Here is a 20,458-nt window from a genome sequence, read left to right as displayed (position 1 = left end):
AGCTCTCAAATCCTTGTAGTGATTAAAGAAAGGTAAATGGGTGTCCAAAATTACTTTCAGAAAACATCTACCCAAGAATGGATGCAAGTATTATAAACCATTTAGGGGAGTCATTATTTCAAGCACATTTGCCTTCAGCTATCCAAGATACATAAGAGAAAATTCAGTTCCTTACCTCGATAATGTTGAAGAAGCTTATTCATACGAATATCCCAAAGTTTTACAGTATTATCTGTTCCTGCTGCTGCAATACATGTACCATTGGGATGGAAATCCACATAGTTAACAAATCTTTAGGGAGGATGAAAAATTAACTTTTAGTTACATCTTTTAGAAAGAAAAAGTACCTTGGAAAATGCTTTTTTCCTTTTACACATATTTTGTTTCTGTCAGGTTACTCAACCTTCAAGTAGGTGAATTATTTTTTTTATTTTTATTTTTCACACTGTGAACCATATCAACCAAAATACATACAAATATTTCCTTCTTAAATATACACAGTGACATTTTCTCCCCTTTTTCCCCCACTACCTTCCTTCCCCCCTTCCCACCCCACTCCAAAATCAATAAACATTCAACATATACAATATAATAAAACCATTAAACAATGTCATCACACAATGAAAATAAACAAGAAAAATATGACATCTACTTTTACACACTGGATCAAGTCATTTTGTCTTCTCATTTTAGGGAATGGAGGTCTGAGGCAAGCCGTCTCTGTTATGTTCCATGTACAGTTCCCAAATTTATTCGAATAATGTGACTTTATTTTTTAAATTATATGTTATTTTTTCCAATGGAATACATTTATTCATTTCTATGTACCATTGCTGTACTCTCAGGCTCTCTTCTGATTTCCAAGTTGACATTATACATTTTTTTTGCTACAGCTAAGGCCATCATAATAAATCTTTTTTGCACTTCATCCAGTTTGAGGCCGAATTCCTTGCTTATATTACTTAGAAGAAAGATCTCTGGATTTTTTGGTATGTTGTTTTTTGTGATTTTATTTAATACCTGATTTAGATCTTCCCAAAACTTTTTCACTTTCTCACATGCCCAAACTGCATGTACTGTTCTTCCCATTTCCTTCTTACAGCAAAAACATCTATCTGATAATGTTGGATCCCTTCAAGTAGGTGAATTGAAGCAATTTGAGAAATGTAACAGTCTTAGAATTTGATAAAACAATGACTATGTTCAGTTGGAATACCTATAATCCCCTTCAATATTCTTCCTCCAAATGAAATAAATTTGAGCCATTATTTGCAAATTTTCACAAAATGCTATACCTTAGTTTGTTAGTCACTGAAAATTACATTTAAAAGGCAAAATAAATGAAAATGAATACTTTGGTGGCAAAAATACTATGCAAGATTTTCCTGTAGATATAACTGTGAGGCCAACACAGCTCACGATTATTGATGCATAAAATACACAGCAACTTAATGCAAGCAAAATATTCAATGGTATGTATTTCTATCAGAAATATACTGCTTCTTTATAGATGCATGGGAACCACCACCATTCTGACCTCTTATCTAAAAATTATTTAAATTTCCTTCAAATATTGCAAATTGGCACTTCATTCTGTGACTTTTTAAATGTTACGATACATCTTAATTACTATAAAACAACCTCTGTATCTCTGAAGAAAAGTCTATTTGCTGTTAAGAAAATAGCTCTTCACTCCCATATACTAATCTTGCTTTTACTCAATTTCACTCCCTGCACCCAAATTCTTTTAAACAAATTCTCTTTAACAAATGGAGTATCACAGCCAACAGGTACATCATGGAAATATGTCACAGAATTTCTTCTTTTTTTTTTTCTTCTTTGGCTTGGCTTCGCGGACGAAGATTTATGGAGGGGGTAAAAAGTCCACGTCAGCTGCAGACTCGTTTGTGGCTGACAAGTCCGATGCGGGACAGGCAGACACGATTGCAGCGGTTGCAGGGGAAAATTGGTTGGTTGGGGATGGGTGTTGGGTTTTTCCTCCTTTGCCTTTTGTCAGTGAGGTAGGCTCTGCGGTCTTCTTCAAAGGAGGTTGCTGCCCGCCAAACTGTGAGGCGCCAAGATGCACGGTTTGAGGCGATATCAGCCCACTGGCGGTGGTCAATGTGGCAGGCACCAAGAGATTTCTTTAGGCAGTCCTTGTACCTTTTCTTTGGTGCACCTCTGTCACGGTGGCCAGTGGAGAGCTCGCCATATAACACGATCTTGGGAAGGTGATGGTCCTCCATTCTGGAGACGTGACCCATCCAGCGCAGCTGGATCTTCAGCAGCGTGGACTCGATGCTGTCGACCTCTGCCATCTCGAGTACTTCGACGTTAGGGATGTAAGCGCTCCAATGGATGTTGAGGATGGAGCGGAGACAACGCTGGTGGAAGCGTTCTAGGAGCCGTAGGTGGTGCCGGTAGAGGACCCATGATTCGGAGCCGAACAGGAGTGTGGGTATGACAACGGCTCTGTATACGCTTATCTTTGTGAGGTTTTTCAGTTGGTTGTTTTTCCAGACTCTTTTGTGTAGTCTTCCAAAGGCGCTATTTGCCTTGGCGAGTCTGTTGTCTATCTCATTGTCGATCCTTGCATCTGATGAAATGGTGCAGCCGAGATAGGTAAACTGGTTGACCGTTTTGAGTTTTGTGTGCCCAATGGAGATGTGGGGGGGCTGGTAGTCATGGTGGGGAGCTGGCTGATGGAGGACCTCAGTTTTCTTCAGGCTGACTTCCAGGCCAAACATTTTGGCAGTTTCCGCAAAGCAGGACGTCAAGCGCTGAAGAGCTGGCTCTGAATGGGCAACTAAAGCGGCATCGTCTGCAAAGAGTAGTTCACGGACAAGTTTCTCTTGTGTCTTGGTGTGAGCTTGCAGGCGCCTCAGATTGAAGAGACTGCCATCCGTGCGGTACCGGATGTAAACAGCGTCTTCATTGTTGGGGTCTTTCATGGCTTGGTTCAGCATCATGCTGAAGAAGATTGAAAAGAGGGTTGGTGCCAGAACACAGCCTTGCTTCACGCCATTGTTAATGGAGAAGGGTTCAGAGAGCTCATTGCTGTATCTGACCCGACCTTGTTGGTTTTCGTGCAATTGGATAATCATGTTGAGGAACTTTGGGGGACATCCGATGCGCTCTAGTATTTGCCAAAGCCCTTTCCTGCTCACGGTATCGAAGGCTTTGGTGAGGTCAACAAAGGTGATGTAGAGTCCTTTGTTTTGTTCTCTGCATTTTTCTTGGAGCTGTCTGAGGGCAAAGACCATGTCAGTAGTTCCTCTGTTTGCGCGAAAGCCGCACTGTGATTCTGGGAGAATATTCTCGGCGACACTAGGTATTATTCTATTTAGTAGAATCCTAGCGAAGATTTTGCCTGCAATGGAGAGCAACGTGATTCCCCTGTAGTTTGAGCAGTCTGATTTCTCGCCTTTGTTTTTGTACAGGGTGATGATGGTGGCATCACGAAGATCCTGAGCAGTTTACCTTGGTCCCAACAAAGCTTGAAAAACTCATGCAGTTTGGCATGCAGAGTTTTGCCGCCAGCCTTCCAGACTTCTGGGGGGATTCCATCCATACCTGCTGCTTTGCCACTTTTCAGTTGTTCGATTGCCTTATATGTCTCATCCAGGGTGGGAACCTCATCCAGCTCTAGCCTTAGGGGCTGTTGAGGGAGCTGGAGCAGGGCGGAATCTTGGACTGAGCGGTTGGCACTGAAAAGAGATTGGAAGTGTTCTGACCATCGGTTGAGGATGGAGATCTTGTCGCTGAGGAGGACTTTGCCGTCTGAGCTGCGCAGCGGGCTTTGGACTTGGGGTGAGGGGCTGTACACAGCCTTTAGAGCCTCGTAGAAACCCCTGAAGTCGCCAATGTCCGCGCTGAGCTGGGTTCGTTTGGCGAGGCTAGTCCACCACTCATTTTGGATCTCCCGGAGTTTGCGCTGAAGATGGCTGCATGCGCGACGGAAGGCTTGTTTCTTCTCTGGACAGGACGGCTTTGTAAGGTGAGCCTGGTGGGCAGCTCGCTTCTTTGCCAGCAGCTCCTGGATTTCCTGGCTGTTTTCGTCAAACCAGTCCTTGTTTTTCCTGGAGGAGAAGCCCAGTACCTCTTCAGTGGATTGCAGTATGGTAGTCTTCAACTGATCCCAGAGGGTTTCAGGGGACGGGTCCGTGAGGCGGGTTGCATCGTCGAGCTTTGCTTTGAGGTTTGCCTGGAAGTTTCCTCTCGCTTCGTCTGACTGCAGGTTTCCAACATTGAACCTCTTTCTGGGGACTTTATTGTTTCTGGGCTTTGGTTTGAAGTGAAGGTTGAGCTTGCAGCGAATAGAACATAAAGAAGACCACGAGTTTCCTTCCTTTCCTTTAGATTATGAAATGAATGACTCTGTAGCCAAGAATGCAGATGACACAAAGTGAATAGGAAGGGCAGGTAGTGTTGAGAAAACAGGGAGGCTGCAGAAGGATTTAGATTAGGAGAATGGGCAGAGAAGTGGCAAAAGAAGTACAATGTGGAATATGTATGGTCATTCACTTTGGTAGAAGAAATAACTGAGTAGATGATCTTGTAAATGGGGAGAAATCTGAAAATCCCAGATGCAAAGGGACCTGAAAGTCTTTGAGGAGGATACACTGTCAGTGGTGACAAAGGCGAATGTAGTGCTGACGTTCATTTCAAGAGGAATAGAATGCACTAGCAGGAATGTGATGTCAAGGCTTGAAAAAGGCACAGGTAAGACCTCACTTGGAGTATTGTGAGCAGATTTGGGCTCCTTGTTTAAGAAAAGATGTGCTAATATTAGAGAGGGTTCAGAGGACGTTCAAAAGGATGATTCCGGGAATAAAAGCATTATCATACGTGAAACTTGAAAATCTGCAGACATTGTGATTGTCGTAAAAACACAGAAATGCTGGAGGAACTCAGCTGGTCTCGCAGCATCCATAGATGGTAAAGATATACAACCAATGTTTCAACCTGAGCCTTTCTTCAAGGTATTTGAGTAATCATATGAGGAACATGCGACACTCTTGGTCCACTCATTGAACATTATGAATATTTAAAAGGTGTTTAATATTAGAGTAGATGTAGAGAGGTTTTTTTCTTCCCCCATGGTGGGAGAGTCTAGGACAAGAAAGTATAACTTTAAGGTTAAAGAGTGTCCACATTGAACAGAGGTGCGGAGAAACTTATTTTGCCAGAGGGTGATGAATCTGTGAAATTTGTTGCCATAAGCAGTTGTGAAGGCCAAATCATTGGGTGTATTTAAGACAGAGATTGATCAGTTCTTGATTAACTAGGGCATCAAAGGTTATGGAGAGAAGGCTAGGTTGAGGGGCTAAGAGGGATAATAGATCAGTTCATGATTAAATGGTGGGGCAGACTCGATGGGCTGAATAGCATATCCATGGTCTTGTGATCTCTTGGAAAGCTTAAAAAAACCTGTATCAGCCCACAACTGCACACATTGGTCAGGGACTTGGTATGCCAGAATAGCATCATTTCCACCAACTGCACTGTATGACGATGCAATTATTATCATATTGCTTCTATCCAATTTTTGACAGTCTAAATATGACTAAAAAAAACTCACCCTCCATGTTCATAAAATGAATGTATACATTCTCTGGTAGCTTTGTCCCAAATTTTAACAGTTTTATCATCACTGGCAGAAACAATGAGTCGTCCATCTGGAGAAAACCTAAAATATAATTTTTTTTAAAGTTGAGAAAAATGCAGATTCTCAATTTTCACAGCCATTAACCAGAAAGAATAACCCACAACAGAAAATAAAGCATACCAGGCATAAAGGTTTTTTGACTTTTTGTTTCAAAACTGTTCACACTTAATGTAAAATGAGGCTGCAACTGCAGCATGTGAATAGGTAAATTATGCTCGACATGGCTAATATTGCTCAAAATTTATCACAAGGAGAAAGGGAAAGTTGTGCAAACTTTTGTGATCTCCACATTTTTCAACCAGTTTCACTCCTTTTTAGTGACTCCCCGATATTCAAGTGAGATTCAGATCAACATTATTTTAGTAAAATGGTAAACATTTGTTGGATCAAAATAGTGAGAAAAAAATCTCAATTATTTAAATATTATATCAAAATATGAATATTTTACTAAAATAAACATTAGATCATCTCTTTTTTTTCACCCTGTTTTTTTAGGACAGACAATTTTAATTTTATACAACAGCTTGGATTACCTGCAGTCACAGAGAGAATACAAAATACAGTATATACAATAAAACTATTCCCCAACTCCTTTCTTTATTTAATAGGTAGATTGCTAGCATTGAAGTTCTTACTTAGCAAAACGAACCCAATTTATGTGCTGGCTCAGAGAAAAAAGGAACTTCTGTCGGTGAACCGTCCAAACTTTGATTGTTTTGTCATCAGAAGCAGTAACCAACGATTGGCCATCTCTGGAAAACTGAACACTTCTTATGGTCCCTGTATGAGCTTTTAATACAGTTGACTCACCCTTCCTAATAAGAAATTAGAAAAAATAATTTCAACACATGAAATATAGTATATACAGAAAATCCCTTCAAAGATCAAATCTACAACTACAGATGATTCACTTCTCGGAATGAAAGATTGCTTCCATCTTTTCCCAAGATCCCAATATTATGCAAGTTAAATAACTCACAAGAGAGGAGGAAGGAACTTAGTTACTGGTTCTCCCAGGGAAAAAAAATACACTCATTGCAAAGGTGAAAAATAATTTGATAAATTTAAACAATTCAAATCTAAACATCCTTGTTAAATTAATGTTTCAAGTTTCCAAAAATACAATCGATTGATTATGTTCTTAAATAAGTGATACAGGTTGCCAGACTGAGGAATAATTAAATATGGAACAAATCCATGAGAACCAAGTCAAAAGAGATGCATTTCCACATTATCCAATACTTGTGTTAATCTGCTTCACAGTTGATACAAGTTGTAAGTTATGAGGACAAACTTACAAATGGCTTAATGGAATTTTTGAGTACCTAAGGCACCTGCAAAGATAACTTCCAAAAAATGAAATATACCTTTTATTTATACAATTCAAAAGGAACCCAAACTGGAATTGTTCAAGTAAAATTGCAAAAAGTTTCAACCGCTGGTTCAACTTTTAAATATATGTTGGGCTAAATTCAAAATCTCCCGAAAACAGCCAGTCAAACAAAAGGAATTAATCTGCTGTTTCTGATGTAGGCATTGAGCAAACTACCACTTGTGCTAAACGTGGTCCATTTAAAGCACTGCAACAACACCAAGTGGCAGACCAGAGTCCTCACTGAAAGCAGTTTCAGAATCATAAAACACTACAACATAAAAAGAGGCACTTTGGCCATCTAATCTACACTGAATTCGACCACGTCCCATTCACCTACAGACAGAACAAAGCCCTCCTTACCCATCCCATCCACATACCTATCTAATCTCTTAAATGTTGAAATTAAACCCACATCCATTTTTGCTGGCAGCTCCTTCCACACTCCCACCACTCTCTAGTGAAAAGTTCCCCTAATGTGCCCCGTAAACATTACACCTTTCTCCTCAACCTGAGGCGCCTGCAAGCTCACACCAAGACACAAGAGAAACTTGTCCGTGAACTACTCTTTGCAGACGATGCCGCTTTAGTTGCCCATTCAGAGCCAGCTCTTCAGCGCTTGACGTCCTGTTTTGCGGAAACTGCCAAAATGTTTGGCCTGGAAGTCAGCCTGAAGAAAACTGAGGTCCTCCATCAACCAGCTCCCCACCATGACTACCAGCTCCCCACCATGACTACCAGCTCCCCACCATGACTACCAGCTCCCCACCATGACTAACAGCCCCCCCACATCTCCATCGGGCACACAAAACTCAAAATGGTCAACCAGTTTACCTATCTCGGCTGCACCATTTCATCAGATGCAAGGATCGACAACGAGATAGACAACAGGCTCGCCAAGGCAAATAGCGCATTTGGAAGACTACACAAAAGAGTCTGGAAAAACAACCAACTGAAAAACCTCACAAAGATAAGCGTATACAGAGCCGTTGTCATACCCACACTCCTGTTCGGCTCCGAATCATGGGTCCTCTACTGGCATCAACTACGGCTCCTAGAACGCTTCCACCAGCGTTGTCTCCGCTCCATCCTCAACATTCATTGGAGCGCTTTCATCCCTAACGTCGAAGTACTCGAGATGGCAGAGGTCGACAGCATCGAGTCCACGCTGCTGAAGATCCAGCTGCGCTGGGTGGGTCAAGTCTCCAGAATGGAGGACCATCGAATTCCCAAGATCGTGTTTTATGGCGAGCTCTCCACTGGCCACGGTGACAGAGGTGCACCAAAGATAAGGTACAAGGACTGCCTAAAGAAATCTCTTGGTGCCTGCCACACTGACCACCGCCAGTGGGCTGATATCGCCTCAAACCGTGCATCTTGGTGCCTCACAGTTTGGCGGGCAGCAACCTCCTTTGAAGAAGACCGCAGAGCCCACCTCACTGACAAAAGGCAAAGGAGGAAAAACCCAACACCCAACCCCAACCAACCAATTTTCCCCTGCACCCGCTGCAACCGTGTCTGCCTGTCCCGCATCGGACTTGTCAGCCACAAACGAGCCTGCAGCTGACGTGGACATTTTACCCCCTCCATAAATCTTCGTCCGCGAAGCCAAGCCAAAGAAAGATCCCTCATAATTTTGCCTGCCTTTAGCAAATCTCATTCTCCGACGCTTCAGTGAATAAAATCCTAATGTATTCAACCTTTTCCCCTAACTTTCCTCATGAACTCAGCTTCCTGCACATTCTCCACAGATGTACCCTTTATCTTTTCCAACAGATTACATTACCTTGTGTTACTTTTGTTCTCCAGCTAAACTTAGTGTTCCAAAATGAGAGCAAATAGTTTGTGAAAATTCACTAAACTAGCAAAGCATCCTTCAACTTCTGTTGCTAATTTCAGCAACATTTAAAAGATACTCATCACCATCAAAGCCCTGAAGAATTGTGCTAGTTAACAACAATCATCTGAATACATTCTTCCTTAACACATGTGTGTTCAGTCAAGTGTGATTAAGAGAGGGGGATTTCTAGAGATCTGATCTCCACTCCACCTATTATGTGATCCCACAACTAGACACATTCCCCTCTCAACCTTCTGCAGGGACCGCTCCCTCCATGACTCCTGTGTCCATTTCTCCTTCCCACCAATTGTCCCCTTGATACCTACTGTGGGAACCAAGGAGTTAATTATTCTGGAAAAGTAGAAAGAATGTCAGAGTGGAACAAAATGGATAAACCACATTGGTAGGTATGATGAGTCATAAGGGTACACAGGAGGTGTTGATTAGAACAGAAGATTATGGTCAAGACGAGAACAAAGAAATAATTGGAAATATCTGGGGTATGGATTGACTTCTGATCAAAACAACAGGATGTTCTGGCCTTGGGGATTAAGATAGGAGGTTTACACCATAGATAATTGCAGAACAAGAAATTGCTTGAGATAAATCTTATGCAAGGAGCCTATCAAAGAAAGCCAACTCTTGGTCAGTGTAACAATGTTGATCTATATAAACAGAAGAAACTGGACAGATGGGGTCAGTCTTGGGAAATAAGTTCAATGAGAAGGTGACCTATGAACTAATGACTGAATCAAGTCACATAATGAGCTCTATTAAGCTTTATTCTTGTGCTATGTAATAAACTGATTGTGAAACCGAATAGCTTCTCCTATCACTTCATTCAACGAGCATGCTGGACTCAGCCGACACATAGACCAAATTGAGAGTAGGGTAAAGCCAGAGTCTGACAATTTGGTGACCCCGACGTGATGAAGATGGAGAAGTGACGGAAGAGAAAGAGACGAAACAACAGTTGATTGTGGTGTGGTGATAACAAGTGGCCACTTGACAAAAGGAGGTAAGCAGACGCCTGTTTAAATGAAGTTCTGCTATTGGCAACAATAAAATTGTGTGTTGTCACTATTCTGCAAAAATCCTAGTAGAAGCCAATGAATAAAGCCTAAAGAAAACAGGGGTTAGAGTCCCCTGGAAGGAAAACAGGGGTTAGAGTTCCCTGGAGAAAACAGGGGTTAGAGTCCCCTGGAGAAAACAGGGGTTAGAGTCCCCTGGAAGGAAAACGGGGGTTAGAGTCCCCTGGAAGGAAAGTGGGGGTTAGAGTCCCTCAGGAAAAACAGGGGTTAGAGTCCCCCGGTAGAGACATAGAGGTAAGGGTTAAAGTCCTTTGCCAAATAAGAATTAGTTAACATATTGTATAACAGTTATTTGTTTTAGTATTGGAAAAACAACCACCTGAAGAAACGCACAAAGATCAGCGTGTACAGAGCCGTTGTCATACCCACGCTCCTGTTCGGCTCCGAATCATGGGTCCTCTACCGGCATCACCTAAGGCTCCTAGAACGCTTCCATCAGCACTGTCTCCGCTCCATCTTCAACATTCATTGGAATGACTTCATCACCAACATCGAAGTACTCGAGCTGGCAGAGTCCGCAAGCATCGAATCCATGCTGCTGAAGACCCAACTGCGCTGGGTGGGTCACGTCTCCAGAATGGAGGACCAAGATCGTGTTATATGGCGAGCTCTCCACTGGCCACCGAGACAGAGGTGAACCAAAGAAGAGGTACAAGGACTGCCTAAAGAAAGCTCTTGGTGCCTGCCACATTGACCACCGCCAGTGGGCTGATATCGCCTCCAACCGTGCATCTTTGTGCCTCACAGTTCGGCGGGCAGCAACCTGCTTTGAAGAAGCACCTCACTGACAAAAGACAAAGGAGGAAAAACCCAACACCCAATCCCAACCAACCAATTTTCCCTTGCAACCGCTGCAACCGTGCCTGCTTGTCCCGCATCGGACTTGTCAGTCACTAACGAGCTTGCAGCAGACGTGGACATACCCCTCCATAAATCTTCATCCGTGAAGCCAAGCCAAAGAAAGAAAATTGTGCAAAGTTTTCCTTTTGTGTTTACGAGAAAGCGTGAAGGTTCAAAGTAGGTTGACGGGCGGTAAAATTCCACCAGGTGAGATAATCATTAAATTACATACGAGGTCTGAAGGGGAAAAGGTCAGAACATAAGATGGAAGGAGAATTTGGGGATGACTGTCAAGAGTACGGGGGATGTGGATGGATTCCTCCATCTGTAAACCAACAGTGAGAAAAAACAAGGAGTCAATTGGTGGGAGGCCTACCAAAGGAAGAGGAAGTAAAGGCTATGAGGCAATATGATCAGATATGGAAGGAAATGCAGAGTCAGGGGAAGGTGCTGCCAGGATTAGAAAAAATCAGGCTCGTTTTGTACCTAGAAGCCGAAAGGGAGGCAGCAAAGGCGGTACAGGAGCAATAAAGGAATGGACAAAGGTCTATCTTAAATAGAAGAAAGTAGGGAGAGGAGAGGAGAGGAGAGAAAAGGAGAGAGGAGAAGGACAGAAAAGAAAAGAGTCCGGGGCAGGTAAGAAAACTTTTTTAAAAGTCTCTTACCAGGGTCTGCGGGGAGGAGTCGGTGTCGGAGGCGGCCATTGGTCGAGCGAGCGTACAGGAGAGTGTGACGGGAAGGTAAGGTCTTTTTAAAGACTCTTACTGGGGACAGAGCCTAGCAGAAGGGAGAGGAGAGGAGAGGAGAGGAGAGGAGAGGAGAGGAGAGGAGAGGAGAGAGGAGAAGGACAGAAAAGAAAAGAGTCCGGGGCAGGTAAGAAAACTTTTTAAAAAGTCTCTTACCAGGGTCTGTGGGGAGGAGTCGGCGTCGGAGGCGGCCATTGGTCGAGCGAGCGTACAGGAGAGTGTGTAGGGGTTAATTGGTAAAAGGCCAATAAATAAGAGGGACAGCGAGCGGGTGGCCCAGTGAGTGAGTGGCCCAGTGAAGGAGTGGGACTTCCAGGCTTTGGCTCATCAGGCTTCGGCAAAAGCAGGCGGAGAGAAAGCTAAGAAAGTCTTTATTACTACTTCATTGGGGTAAGGGATGAGTGTTAAGGCTGTGTGTTGTCGGGAGTGCCAGATGTGGGAGGTCCTGGAGTCTTCCAGACTCCCGGATGTCCATATCTGCACTAGGTGTGTCGAGCTGCAGATTGTCAGGGACCGTGTTAGGGAACTAGAGCTGCAGCTCGATGACCTCAGGCTGGTTAGGGAAACAGAGGTAGTCATAGACAGGAGTTACAGCCAGGTGGTCACGCTAGGGCCACGGGAAGATGAAAGGTGGGTAACTGTTAGGAGAGGGACAAAAGAACGTAAGGTGCCAGAGACGAGCCCTGTGAATGTAACCCTCAGCAATAAGTACACCTCTTTGAGCACTGTTGAGGGGGACATCAAGGTTGGGGGGAGTGACAGTGACTGTGCCTCCGGCACGAGGTCGGCCCCTGTAGCTCAGAAAGGGAGGGAAAGGAAGAGGAGGGCAATTGTGGTAGGAGACTCCATAGTTAAGAGGACGGATAGGGGATTCTGCGGACTCAGCAAGGAGAACCGGATGGTGGTTTGCCTCCCTGGTGCCAAGGTCCGGGATGTTGCTGCTCGTGTCCCAGATATCCTAAAGTGGGAGGGACAGGAGCCAGAGGTCGTGGTACATGTAGGTACCAATGACATAGGGAGAATTAGAGAAGAGGTCCTAAAAAGTGAGTACAGGCAGTTAGGTAGGGAGTTAAAAAGAAGGACCGCAAAGGGGGTAATCTCTGGATTACTCCCTGTGCCACGTGACAGTGTGAATAGAAATAGAATGAGGTGGAGGATTAACACGTGGCTGAAGGGGTGGAGTAAGGGGCAGGGTTTTAAGTTTCTGGATAACTGGGACCTTTTTTGGGGGAGATGTGACCTGTACTGTAAGGACGGGTTACACTTAAATCCCAGGGGGACCAGAATCCTGGCAGAGGTATTTGCTAGGGCTACTCAGGATCCTTTAAACTAGAATGGTTGGGGGGAGGGAACAAAATAGTACAGAGCAGTAAGGAGAAGGTTAGAATGCAAACAAAGAAAGTTTGTAGTAAGTATTTGAATATGGATGGGCAGGTGATAGAGAAGGGAAATGCTCTGGAAGAAGGTGAAGGGCAATTGGCAGGAAAAGTAAATAATGTTGTTATTAAAGATGAGGGAAAACAGGGATTAAAAATTGGGAAATCTCTGAAATTCATATATTTTAATGCCAGGAGTATTGTAAAAAAAGGTGGATGAGCTGAAGGTGTGGATTGATACTTGGAAGTATGATGTGGTAGCGATTAGTGAGACATGGTTGCAGGAGGAATGTGATTGGCAACTGAATATCCCTGGGTTTCGTTGTTTTAGGTGTGATAGAGTCGGAGGGGCAAGAGGAGGTGGGGTTGAATTGCTTGTCAGGGAAAATATTACAGCGGTGCCTAGGAAGGATAGATTAGAGGGCACATCCATGGAGGCTATTTGGGTGGAACTGAGGAGTAGGAAAGGAGAGGTTACACTTGTAGGGGTGTATTATAGACCACCCGGAGGGGACCGAGACCTAGAGGAGCAAATCTGTAGGGAGATAGTAGATATTTGTGATAAGCACAGGGTTGTAATTATGGGAGATTTTAATTTTCCACATATAGATTGGGAAACACATTCTGTGAAAGGACTGGATGGGTTAGAGTTTGTGAAATGTGTGCAAGATAGTTTTTTACAACAATATGTAGAGGTGCCGACCAGAGAAGGAGCAGTGTTAGATCTACTGTTAGCAATTGGGATGAGTCAAGTGACGGAGGTTAGTGTTGGCGAGCACTTTGGGACCAGTGATCATAATGCCATAAGCTTCAATGTCATTATGGAAAGAGAGAAATCAGGGCCAAGGATTGAGATTTTTGATTGGGGAAAAGCTAGATTTGAGATGCGAAAGGACTTGCAGGGTGTGCATTGGGACAATTTGTTTTATGGGCAGGATGTAGTAGAGAGATGGAAGTCTTTTAAAGATCAGATTTTGAGAGTGCAAAAGCTTTATGTTCCTGTTAGGTTAAAAGGAGGGGCAAAAGGTTTGAGAGAGCCGTGGTTTTCAAGGAATATTGGAAACTTGGTTCGAAGAAAAAGGGAGGCGTACATTAGATATAAGAAGCATGGAGTTAAGGAGATGTTTGAAAGATACATTGAATGTAAGAGAAATCTTAAGAGAGGAATTAGGAAAGCTAAAAGAAGGTACGAGAAAACTATGGCAAGCAGGGTGAAAACTAATCCAAAAGAGTTCTACAAATATGTTAATGGAAAGAGGAAAGCTAGAGACAAAATTGGTCCCTTAGAAAATCAGAGCGGAAAACTGTGTGGAGCCTAGAGAAATGGGAGAGATGTTGAACAGTTTCTTTTCTTCGATATTCACTAAGGAGAAGGATATTGGGAGATGTGAGATAAAAAAAAGCAAATTGGGTAAATATGGGGAATATAGAGATTACAAAAGGTGTAGTTTTAAGGCTTTTGAAGAATATAAAGGTGGATAAGTCTCCGGGACCAGACGGGATCTTCCCCAGGACATTGAGAGAAGTGAAGGAGGAAATAGCAGAGGCTCTGGCGGTAATTTTCCAAATGTCATTAGATATGGGGATAGTGCCGGAGGATTGGCGCATTGCGCATGTGGTTCCGTTATTTAAAAAGGGTTCAAGGAGGAAGCCTGGCAACTATCGGCCTGAAAGTTTGACGTCTGTGGTAGGTAAATTAATGGAGAAAATTCTTAGAGATAGTACTTATAAACATCTGGATAGACAGGGTCTGATCAGGCGCACTCAACATGGATTTGTGGGAGGAAGGTCATGTTTGACCAATCTGATTGACTTTTTTGAAGAGGTGACTAGGAATGTGGATGAGGGTAGCGCAGTGGATGTTGTCTATATGGACTTCAGTAAGGCCTTCGATAAGGTACCACATGGAAGGTTAGTTAGGAAGGTGCAGTCTTTAGGTATAAATTTTAAGATAGTCAAATGGATTGAACATTGTCTGAAAGGGAGAGGCCAGAGAGTGGTAGTGGATAAGTGTCTGTCAGGTTGGAGGCCGGTGACCAGTGGTGTGCCTCAAGGATCTGTACTGGGACATTGTTGTTCGTTATATACATTAATGATCTAGATGATGGGGTGGTAAATTGGATTAGTAAATATGCAGACGATACTAAGATAGGTGGAATAGTGGAAAATGAAGAAGGTTTTCAAGGATTGCAGAGGGATTTGGGCTGCTTAGAGAAGTGGGCTGAAAAATGGCAGATGGAATTTAATGCTGATAAGTGTGAGGTGCTTCATTTTGGTAAGAAGAATCAGAATAGGACATACGTGGTAAATGGGAGAGCATTGAGGAATACAGAAGAGCAGAAAGATTTAGGAGTAACAGTACATCATTCCCTGAAGGTAGAAACTCACGTGAATAGAGTGGTGAAGAAGGCTTTTAGTATGCTGGCCTTTATCAATCATTGCATGGAATATAGGAGTTGGGAGGTGATGTTGAGATTGTATAAGACGTTGGGGCGGCCTAATTTGGAGTTCTGTGTACAGTTCTGGTCGCCTAATTAAAGGAAGGATATCAACAGAGTGGAGAGAGTGCAGAGAAGGTTTACCAGAATGTTACCTGGGTTTAAGCATCTAGAGTATAAGGAGAGATTGGACAGATTAGGTCTTTATTCTTTGGAGCGTAGAAGGTTGATAGTGGATTTGATAGAAGTATTTAAGATTATGAAAGGGATAGACAGAGTGGATGTGGATAGACTATTTCCGTTAAGAGGAGGAAAGATTAAAACAAGAGGACATGAGTTAAGAATTAAGGGGCAGAGGTTTAGAGGTAACATGAGGGGGAACTTCTTTACTCAGAGAGTGGTAGCCGTGTGGAATGATCTTCCGGGAGAAATAGTGGCGGCGGTGTCAATTGTATTATTTAAGAAAAGGTTGGACAGGTATATGGATGAGAAGAAGATGGAGGGTTATGGGCATTGTGCAGGGAGGTGGGACTAGAAAGAGGTGTTTGGTTCGGTGCGGACTAGAAAGGCCTAATGGCCTGTTTCCGTGCTGTAATTGTTATGTTATTATGTTATGTTAAAAAAGGGAACCAAAGAAACAGAGGAGGGCAAATTTACATAGTATGACATTGGCATGCATGGCTGTGGAAACAAACCTTCAGCATGCTACTAAAAAGGGATCCCCTATCCAAAAGGAGAAAAAGGTGGAGGAGGTGACAGGGGAGGTTAAGCCATCAGACCCACTCTATCCAAAGTTACCAGAGACGTTGCCACCACCTTATCTGATTCCCCAGATGCCAGTGATACAGATAAATGAGGGAATAGTGAATGACACTGAAATAGGAGGACAAGACCTCCAGGAGGCGAAGGAGAGACTTAAGATAGTTGTGCAGGAAAGTGTGGAGGCAATGAAGGAATTGACGAAGGGAATACAGGACGATGTATGTGAAGTAAGGGAAAATAGTATGCGACTGGAAAGAATAAATAAGAGAGAACAAGAACAAACACTTGAGAATGCCTTCTCGGTAGGAATGCCAGAGGATCACTCCGCCCCTTATAATAGAGAATAGGGGAAGGGAAAAAACAGGAAAAAGAGGAGGCAATGAGGGGAGGTGACCCAGTGAGTGTAAGATGGCAGCGGGAAAGAGTCCGGGACGAGGAAAGTGAGATAGCGAGTGCAAGTGTGGAGAGCGAGGATGAGGAACAGCCGATCACCATTAGAGGAAGAATGATTACACACAAAGGACAGGGTCAGGGAAGAGCTCGTTCCCCCCCGAGATATGGGTTGCGAGATCGGGATGAATTATGTCCTCCAGAAAGGTATGGACAGATGCCGCTAATCTATAAGAGACCGCAAGTCGGGGAAAGGTATCAACCATTCTCGTTCACCGATATGAATCGTGTTTTAGATAAAATGCCACCTCCTACTGAGGGAGGCGGAGCATGGATGGGAAAGTTCTGCCAACATACGATGGGACATAAGATAGCTATGGGGGACTGGAGGGCGTTATTGGGCAAACGGCTTGGGTTGTGGGAGATACAGCAGATGGAGATGGCTGCACAGTCTACTATGTGCCCTGATGCTGAACCATTTGCAAAATATGCTACAGCACTAGGAGGTGCAATGCGGGATAAGTTTCCCATTCGCCCCAGGGTCATGCAGTCCCTGACATTTTCCATTAAGGAGGACGAGGAGGTCTCGACCTTCTTGAGTAGATGCAAAGAGATTTGGACGGATAAAGCCGGAGTACACTCGGCCACAGGACCCTTGCAAACTACACTGTTTAGGTCTGCCGTAATGAACGGGTTGCCAGCTCTGCAGTCAGGGAGGCGTTAGAGAATAATCCCGATATCCCTGGTTGCTCGACTGAGCAATGGGAAAAGCATTTGACCCATCACATGAAGTGTCATAGGGCTAAACAAGAGGATGGCAAACAAACTACGGAGTCTGCACAGGTGCAACTCCTTAAGCTCCAATTAGAAGAGGCAGAAAAGAATCCCTCGAAGGGTGCAAACCAGATGGTTCAGCAGCCGCCACAAGGGAATAATACGAATTGGCACCCAGCCCCAAATTGGGCACCAGGTCCCACCTATGGGGACAGGACTGGGTGTCCAATGGGAGGATTCCGAGGAAGAAGGAGAGGTCAGGGTGTTCCACGAATGCTGCCATCCGTATATTTTGGATGTGGTCAACCAGGACACTGGAAAAGAGAGTGCCCCCTAGAATGGAGTCCTCAGGGCACTAGGGGAAGGGGATATGGGCCACCACAATATGAGCCTTGGGTCCAGCCCCAGAAATCGTCAGTACCACCCGTGGTACATCAAGCACCCCATGCAGCTATAGCTCTGACGGGACAATTCCCATTGCTGATGGAGGAGGAGCAATGGTACCAGCAGTGACGGGGCCTGATCACCCAGGAGCAGGCTGGGTTGGCAGACCCCTTCCTGAAGATAAAAGTGATGGACATGGAAGTATCCTTTTTAGCAGATACGGGTGCTAGATTTTCAACACTTACCGGCACTAAGTTCCAATCTAAAAAATCATCCCTTAGCGTCCAGTTGATAGGGTTCTTGGGTACACCAGAAACTCTGCCGTTTTCTATGCCACGAGTCACAGACTTTCGCACACCAATATATTTTGTCAGCAATGTGCCCTACTAATCTTTTGGGCAGAGACCTGCTGGTCAGGTGTGAAGCATCAGTCCTTTGCAGACCCAGCGGAATAGAGGTCACCTTTCCAAATGGATATTCACTAGCTACACTTCGTTCCAGTTCTCATGTTGTTGTCAGCCGCTGGAGGATCCGCGTCTGAGGGACTGTGGGCCGACATTTACTGGGGACTACTGGAACCGGAGGACCCACAGAGGGGAGGGCTGCTAACACTTTAAAATTAATGGAAGCCATGGATCCAGACGTTACACCCGTATACCCCTCCCTTGGACCCCTTCCATGTTACACTCTTTTACGATAGAGATGGGGATGAGATTTATCAGCTTGCCTTTTATGAAGAGGTAGAGGGCATGAAATGGGAAATTAATTCGGACTACATAGTGTTAGGAAAGGAGGGAGTGGCCACTCCGGTTGCACTGACATCGGAGCATCTTGAGTGGTATGAGATGGCCGGTGAGGCTGTCCCTCATGTTACTCTTGCAATCAGCACCAATCACTCGGCAAAGGATTTGGGACCAATGTGTCGGAACTTGATGTTCTTGAGGGACTGGTCCAATACACAAATACCAACGGTGCAGTTTTCTCCATCTGGTCGGGTCCTCATTGAGCATAGACAGATTGAATGCTTTCATGGTAGAGAAAGGATGGATCATCCCGACTCTGCCCCTATGTTAGATTCTCTCCCTGAGGACCTTTGGTCAGTGGGACCAGCAGACGTGGGTTTTTGCCAGCAGGTTGATCCCATAACATTTGAACTTTCGGATTATACTCCCATTTTACAAACACAGTATCCCCATAAACCCGAGGCTGAGGTGAGTCTGGCAGATACCATTGATGGCCTTATGTATTCAGAGGTTTTGGAACATTCGTGTTCAAGTTGGAATACACCCATCTTACCTGTTCCGAAACAGGACATGGGCAAACATCGGATGGCCCATGACTTAAGGCGCATTAATGGTATTGTGCGAACACCCACAGTTCCAGTACTGAACCCATATACCACCATGACTGCTTTAACTCCAGACCACAAGTGGTTCTCTTGTATAGATTTAGTGAATGCTTTCTTTTGTTTGCCGCTGGCAGAACAGTTTAGAGATGTGTTTTCCTTTACATATAGAGGTATAGAGTTACATTATACTCGACTCCCGCAGGGCTTTATCTTATCCCCAGGGATTTTAAATCAGGTTTTGAAAGAACAGCTGGGGGGGCTAGTACTACCAGGTGGGGTAGTTCTGATCCAGTACGTAGATGATATCTTATTGGCAGCACCTGAGCCTGTCTCCAGTTTGGAGGCCACAAAACTCCTGCTAGTGCAGCTGTTCAAGGGAGGTTTTAAAGTCTCTCGTTTAAAGTTGCAATGTTGCAGACAAGTGGTCTCCTTTTTAGGAAGAATGGTCTCAGCGATACTACATCATCCAAAACCTAAAATAGTTAAGGAGATGCTTTCGTTTTTGGGTTTGACGGGTTATAGTAGGCAGTTTATCCCATCGTCTGGTGTGTTGACACATCCACTGCGAACTTTGGTAAATGAGCAGGGGATGATGAATCTGGGGGCTACACTTGATTGGACTGCACAGGCCGAGATGAGTTTTATTCTACTTAAGCAAGCTCTTACAACCGCCATAGATTTGGCGATTCCAAATTATAGAGACCCTTTCTTTTTGGAAGTTTCTGAAAAAGCACACACAATTAATGGTGTCCTTTTTCAGAAAAAAGGGGGTGGAAGATGTGTGCTTATGTATGTATCACACTGGATCCATCTGAAGAAAGACACCCACCATGTACAAGACATGTGGCGGGGGGTAGCAAAAATTTTACAAAAGGTGGCACGCCCTGGCGGTATTAACAACACACAGTATTGTGGCATTTGTGAACTCGACGGCGTTTACAATGACGCTACTGCAGCAGACAAGACTGGAGAAGATCTTGAATGCTCCAAATATTACGTTTACCCATGAAGGCATTAACATGGCAGACAATATGGGAGAGGGAGAACCACACTGTTGTGAAAAGAGGGTACTAAGGGATATTAAAATAAGACCTGATTTACAGGGTACACCCCTGAGAGAACTAAATGAAACCTTATTTACAGATGGTTGTTGTTACAGACACCCCACGGATGGATTAAAAGCCGCCTATGAGGTAGTACGGAAAACTACAGAAGGATTTGAAGAAATTATTACAGGGACAGTAAGAGGAAAGGAGTCAGCACAACTGGCCAAACAGGGAATGATAGCAGCATTAAAATGGGCAGAAGGAAAGAAGGTAAATATATATGCAGATTCGGCATATGTGGTAGGGACAATACAGGTTGAGCTTAGTCAATGGATTAGAAGTGGGTTTTTAACAGCAGCAAGGACCCCAATTAAACACGAGAA

The 20,458-nt window shown here is 44.1% G+C and overlaps 1 protein-coding gene across 7 annotated transcripts in view; it reads right to left on the bottom strand.

Annotated features, from left to right (window-relative positions):
* The window catches only part of LOC138763323 (POC1 centriolar protein homolog A-like), a 169,901-nt gene that overhangs the window by 78,312 nt on the left and 71,131 nt on the right, over positions 1–20,458 (bottom strand). For all 7 annotated transcript variants that reach the window (XM_069937276.1, XM_069937277.1, XM_069937269.1 and 4 more), the window contains 3 exons: positions 6,304–6,483; positions 5,582–5,689; positions 176–291 (listed from right to left, as the gene is read on the bottom strand). In XM_069937276.1, the coding sequence (XP_069793377.1) occupies positions 176–291; positions 5,582–5,689; positions 6,304–6,483 (404 nt within the window). The remainder of the gene's footprint in view (positions 1–175; positions 292–5,581; positions 5,690–6,303; positions 6,484–20,458) is intronic.

Source organism: Narcine bancroftii, chromosome 5, assembly GCF_036971445.1.
Source record: "Narcine bancroftii isolate sNarBan1 chromosome 5, sNarBan1.hap1, whole genome shotgun sequence".
Classification (NCBI taxonomy): domain Eukaryota; kingdom Metazoa; phylum Chordata; class Chondrichthyes; order Torpediniformes; family Narcinidae; genus Narcine; species Narcine bancroftii.
Note: the sequence above shows the minus strand (reverse complement) of the source record. Positions and strands in the feature narration are given on the sequence as shown.